At 35.2% G+C, this 6,678-nt stretch overlaps 1 protein-coding gene across 1 annotated transcript; it reads right to left on the bottom strand.

Moving 5' to 3' along the window:
* Positions 1-2,668: 2,668 nt before the first annotated feature.
* LOC132254493 (wall-associated receptor kinase 5-like) lies at positions 2,669-5,586 on the bottom strand. The gene is made up of 3 exons (XM_059740277.1): positions 4,630-5,586; positions 4,060-4,239; positions 2,669-3,980 (listed from the first exon to the last, which is right to left on the bottom strand). The coding sequence occupies exons 1-3, from the start codon at positions 5,510-5,512 to the stop codon at positions 2,785-2,787; spliced, it is 2,259 nt and encodes a 752-aa protein (XP_059596260.1). The 5' UTR covers positions 5,513-5,586; the 3' UTR covers positions 2,669-2,784.
* Between the last annotated feature and the right edge of the window lie 1,092 nt (positions 5,587-6,678).

Raw genomic sequence — 6,678 nt, 5'->3', positions numbered from 1 at the left:
GGACCATTATTGAAGGAAACCAATAACAATAAATATTCTCAATAGAGCCATCATGCTATCTTATGGAATTGAAATAGAGTGTCGCATTGGTTGATCCTAAGGAGGCGTGTTCATAAAAACTATGATTATAATAGTTCCTTAAATGAAACTTGACATAGGCTCTTTGAGAGTTAAGACATGTTAGTTGAACACACAATAGGAGAATCTATAACTCTAGAATAATATAGGTAGTTTTGAAAGGTTGATATCTTTCACCTTGTTAAACTATGAACACCAGTTCATGAGAAGACTAAATGAAATAGATAACAAGTCACAGACTTGAGCACATAGTGTCTTATTATTATTTACATAGGATATTGGAGTTCAATTGATTTTCTATAGTAAAATGTTGAATAAACTTTAGAATTAGATTCTAAGGGATCTAGTACTCCTATGGGTACCAATGGTCCTTGCTTTGAGCTTATATATCTTGTTGGCATAGGTTATGAGGGTTAGATTGACTTTAGGTTCATTTTTGTATATAAGGGTATTTTGGTAATTATGCTAAGTTGCATAGGAGTAAGTGAACAAAGTCTCTGGATTAGGTTAATTGATTAATTAATAAGATTTGTTGGGTTAATTAATCAATTAGGACACAATTGGGGCTTAGATTAAGTGACCTTTCCCATGTGGACTTAAACTCAATTAGCTAGGAAACTCTATAAATACCCTCTTAAAGGTTACAGTTTCCATTACTTTTGTCTTCTACCATCCAAAAAGAAAGAGTCACAAGCTCAACTCTTCTTTCCTTACCATTGGAAGTGTGCCAAGAATGAGGTTGAGTTATTAGGTCGAAGATTGTGGGTTTACGAGACTTTCAACACCTTTGAGGTCATCTTCAACACTTTTAATTTAAGGTTTGGGAACATCTAAACCTAAATTCTTTGAATCAAAGTTGTTTAAAGACCTTTATGTTTTATTCCCCCCCTTTAATTTTTGGCAATGTGAAAAAACTAGAGCAAGATAAAGATATTGTGTGGTTATAAACCAAAAATATCTAGCTCACTTATCTTCTCTCTCTCTCTCTCTCTCTTAAATTCAAGGTAGATATGTTATAAGCTAGCCTACAAAAATTCCTCAAACTAAGCTAAAATAATTGTTTCTTATTCTCTAAGTGAAAATATTGATCAAATTGATTTGAGTGAATTTGAGATAACTAAATTAAACCTAATGAACTAGCTTAACAATTGTTAATTTCTAAGTCAATTGATTCAAGTCTATAGGCTTCACAATCGAACTTTGGAGCAAAAAAGGGTATTCAAGTTGAATTGATCTTAAGGTTTCAAAATATTTGATTAATCAAAATTAATTTGAGTTTATGACTTAAAGTTGCATCTAAAACCTAGTTTCCCTTTCAATTTTGATTTCAAACTACAATACAATGAAGGAAAATTAACTTAGGTTCAAGTCTTAGCTTTTAGTCTTTACTACTTCTATAGGTTTCTCATAGGATAGGTAACGAGAAAGTATGCCAAGAATCTCTAGTATCCAATAACCAATGATTAAATTGATTGTATAGAGAAGAAAAATAAATCAAAGGAGTCTTTAATGTCTTTTTCTCAATAATTTCTTGCTAAAATCTCTCTCCAATCACTAATCTCTTTAAACTCTAAAACAATCGAGTATAAATAGTTAAAGAACGTGTGGCACACTCTCTGTAAGGGGTTCATTTCAAATTGGCTGGAGTTAAGTACAAACCCTTTTCTTCAGTGGGTCCTTCTTTGGAAAATGCTAATTAGGCGTTGATATCATCCTATTTTGCAAGATTATAAAAATTAGTTTTAGAATTATCTTTGGAATATAATGAGATTTGGCTCCCCTAGCACATTCAATGTTATATACAACAAATTAATATATTGTTTAAAGTTCACAGCTTTTGGTAAGTGATGGAGATGATGTTCTCCTCACCTATGCATTCGGTCAAGTTGAATCCCTAAAATTTGTAATTTTTTTTAGTTGCAATAATATTTGATGGTAAAATTTTATTAATATGTGCTGTCAAATTTATATTAAAATCTAAGAAAATTTTCTTTAAAAAAATTTATATTAATTTTTTAATAAGTTTTCTGTTTAGAGCAATAATATATGATATTTTAAAATGCCAAAATTATTAATAATGGGTTTTTCCTTAGATCATAGTTTTCAACCATCCTATCTTTTCCACATTTTCAGCTAGGTGGAGCCGCTCAATTACGAATATATGAACGTAAATGTCTTCTTAAAACATGTAGGAAAAGTAAGAAGTCTTATTTTTAATTACATGTGATGGTTGACATAGAATTAAATTACTTAGAAGTGTCCTAAAATCATATGTAATGGTCTTTATCTTTATTTTAGTCAAGGCCATCCCACTGTTTAGATTAATTGAGAAATAAATGTTCTAAATTTACATATTGCGAGAGTGATATTGCACAAGTTCTGGATTCATTACTAGTTCAATGAATGTTAGCATTGGTTTATTATTTCTTAAGTCATAGGCGGTTGATGAAAATAGTTTAGGCAGCTTAGATTGAATTGTTGGGTTTGGCAAATGAACTTCATGTGTATATAGAGGTTGACCTTGATTGACTGTCAGCCAGCCTCAACCCCGGTTGGACCCTAATAATATGTATACCATACTTGAAACAAATTAAACAAAGTAAAACAAGGTTCGGAGTCATTCATTACATCATTATTCCAGAAGTCAATAGCATAAATAAACATCCCGTTATTTAACCGAAACTTCAAGCTACCATACTGTATTCCTTAGGAAAGCAAGTCCTCATCGTCATGAACTATTTCTTCTGTAACTGGACAAAATGTGTAGGAATGGGATGTTTCACTTACCGTGCAGTAGTCCTGGCATGTTTGCTGCTGCAAGGAAGGTTCTTGAATCCATGTCTTCTGAAAAGACAACTGCTCCTGAAATGTGCCCAATTGTTGGAGGTCTATATCAATTTGTTTCATGGTTGGCCTTTTTTTCCCATTCAACTTTAGGCATCTCTTAGCAAGCTTAGCAACGGCGAAAATCTCCTCCTTCTGTCCTTCATTTACAACTTGGTTATCAAGAATTTCAAACAGACGATTTTGTTTCATTGCTGATCTAAAATGATTAGCTAGACCTTGTTCAGATCTATCCGAGGAAATGGCTTGTTCTCCTGTCAGAAGTTCAGCAAGGACTACACCGAAGGCATACACATCACTTTTATCTGTAAATTGACCTGAATGAAAATAATCCGGATCCAAGTAACCAAATGTCCCTTGTACCAACGCAGTTAAGTGAGTTTTGTCAAGGGGTATTGACCTTGAAAGTCCAAAGTCAGAAACTACTGCCCGGAGGTTTTCATCCAACAATATGTTACTAGATTTGATATCCCTGTGACAGATGGCAATAGAAGCATATGAGTGCAAATAAGCCAGGGCTCCGGCAATTTCACTCCCAATTCGCAGCCGGTTTTTCCAAGATAATGTAGATGCGTGGCCCTCATCATGAAGATGGTGGAAAAGGGTGCCATTGGAGACATATTCATAAATCAGCAAAGGTACTTCAGTCTCCAGACAACAACCTAACAATCTTACTATGTGCCTATGGTTGATCTGTGAAAGAATGAAAACTTCATTGACGAACTGGTCCAATTCCTTTTCATCAACAGTATTGGACTTCTTAATGGCTACAATGCTTCCATTTGACAGCATCCCTTTGTATACTGTGCCAAGGCCTCCCTTACCGATGACTCGACCTGAATTGAAGCCATCTGTTGCTCTCTCCAACTCTTCTACCGAATAGAGTTTTGTTTTTTCTACGCTTTCTTTGCTTGAAGAAATTTGCTGTTGCAATAGCAGACCACCGTTCTTTTTGAAGAACTCCTGTTTTATTTTCTTTTTCTCTCTTTCCTCAACTCCTCGGTATAACCTTAAGCCCGTAGAAATTAGGATCAAGGGAACAACAATAATCCCCACGCCTGCATCAGACACAAAAGTAAGTAGTGCAGAGAAGGGGATTAGAGTGTTAGATGTTTGGAGAATGGTAAAGTTCCATACCTAAAGAAAATACCAGTAGTAGCAAATGTTTACGCTTGCCACGTATGCACCCAGTTCCATGTTTCCTGCCATCTCCATGGTAACCAGATGGGCAATTGCATGAGTAACTGCCAGGGATGTTACTGCAAAGAGCTATCTTGTGGCAAACATTTTGGTTTGGGTCGTTGCACTCATTAATATCTTTTGAGAGCACAAAAGAAAAAAAGAATATTAGTAAGAAATTCATAAGCTAAAGTCTTATCTCTTCGGTTATAGCTGTCATGGCCTTATAACTCTGAGGTCTGATATGTAGAAAACTGATAAGAGGATAAGTCCTTTTTTTCATGGCCATGGATAATTCCATAATTCCTTCTTTGCACACAAGCTGATATTTAGAAGTATTTTCATGAAGCAAAAATTATCAATTGATTTTCGTGAAGCTGATATTTATTGCAGGAGCAAAGATTCAGAAGAAAAGCAAAGAAAGATCATGTGGGTGGCAGTAAAGCTTGCAGCATGACACCAAGGAACTTACCTTGTGGGAGTGGCAAAAAAGTAAATATAAAATGTTGAATAGTAGAAGAACTGTACCTTGGCAGCCATTTGCAAGGTAGGGATTCCCTTGGTAGCCGTTAAGGCAGTGACAATTATACCCCCGACCCTGGATGGAGTTGTTGCAGTAAGTGTTCTGGCCACATGCATAGTTTTTTCTTCTGATAGCCTCATGGCAAGAGACTTCCCCAACTGACCAGTCAAGTACTGCTGGGACAAAATACAATTTCTTGTCAAATTTACTAGAGAGGTTAAAATGTTCAAGTGTAGAGAAGTTCCTCTCTGCTATGAAAGCAAGGCCACATGGCTCAGAAGACCAGGTTGGTGTGATCATGTTGATGCTGCGAATCCGGAGATAAAAGTGTGCAATATCTGTTTGGAGATAAGTCCTGCAGCAACCAATGCCAGAGCAAGCAGAAGAGGAAAAACCAGCAGCGATGTCATTATCAGTATTACAAAGCGATGCACACCCAGTTGCATATGCTGTACTGTTGTACCCAGTGATATAAGCAAATATGTCACACCCAATGGCTACGAACGTATTGTGAGTGTAGGAGTAACTGAAATGATGAGTTCTATTGTATAATATATATGATGAATCAGTCTTCCCTGATTGGTTGTTAAAACAGCTACGATAAGCAATATCATTGATGCGCAGATTGTCTTCTGATATCTGCAAAAGTTGAACTTCTTGGAGAAGTGGAAGAGGCGGATTGGAGGACATGTTGCATGTAATCTCAAAATCTCTATGAAGGTAACAGCCTTTTCCCATGCCAAATGGATATGGAATGGTAACGTTCCCACATTTCTCTGGGCAGCCAGGCTTGGTCAGAGATGCCCCTGCTTCCTGTGGTATAAATACAAAGAAGATGATGATTGTGATAAGATGAACTGATACTAGCAATTGCAGAAGCATCCTCATGTCTGGTTTTTTGTAAATTGCTCTTCTGAGCTGCAGAGTGCTCTTAATAAGGTGTCTCTGGTATGTGTCAGAAAAAGGAGTTGGATCCAACTAGCAAGGGAATCTCTTTATTAAAGAAGAATTTGGGGCTATGAAAAAGTTGATCAGTCACAAAGGGACAGTTTAAAGAGCATATATATCACTTAATGTCAATAGCTCAAAATCAAATCCACTCATCTTCAGGGATATTTACTTCACCAACCTTGGTTTCAACCAAGGAACATTTTGAGACGGATTAGGAATTCAATAAGCTGATTCCAAAGAAAAAATTGTATGATTATAGTGCTGTGCACTATAAAAAAACTGCAATTAGCTGCTCATTCTCACGTTTTTTTATTTCCCGATCTAAAATTCCTAGCAATGCCATTGATGAAGTCACATAGAAAATGAGTTTAATTAATGTCTATACATAACCTCAAAAAGTAGATTCAAAAACCTCGCATCATGTTATGTAGGCTTTGATACCACTTATTAGGAAAAATCACAATACTTAAAAGCAATAGGAAAAAAATAAAATAAAATAGAGAAGACAAATTATTTATGTGATTTGATGTGATCACCTACGTCCACGGAAAAGGTATATCAAATTTATTATAATCTTGAAGATTACACACTTCAAACTCTTTCAACCTTTCTTTATCCAAAACCTGATATAGCCTTTACCTAACTCTCTTCACTTTTTTCTTCCTCTCTATGAAACTACATATTTATAAAGTCCTATGTGTTAACCCTAAAACAATAGTTTTCTATTCCTAGTCAAACTTAAAAAGGTAATTTACCAAAACACAAACTCTATAAATATTAACTTTCCTAGAAAATAAAAAATAAATAATTTGAGTCAAATCCCAACAAACCCCACCATGACTCAAATTCTTTTGATCTTGCATAATTAACGAGAATAAACATGTGTCAAGTTTAGACTCTCATTAAACTTGACTTGAGAAATTGTCTTTGTCTTCTTCATAACTTCATTCATTTTGCAATTACTTTCATCTTTGTGCCAATGAGTACTCTTAACCGAAAATGAAGTCTTGATCATCTTTGTGCTCTTCAACTTTGACAACTTCTTTAACACTCGCAAAAGACTTCTCATGACTTGGCTCCACTTTCATAACTCCAGCTAAAAT

The sequence above is a fragment of the Vitis vinifera genome, chromosome 10, assembly GCF_030704535.1.
Source record: "Vitis vinifera cultivar Pinot Noir 40024 chromosome 10, ASM3070453v1".
In the NCBI taxonomy this organism is placed as follows: domain Eukaryota; kingdom Viridiplantae; phylum Streptophyta; class Magnoliopsida; order Vitales; family Vitaceae; genus Vitis; species Vitis vinifera.
The sequence above is the reverse complement of the archived record's forward strand: the minus strand, read 5'-3'. Positions and strand labels throughout refer to the sequence as shown.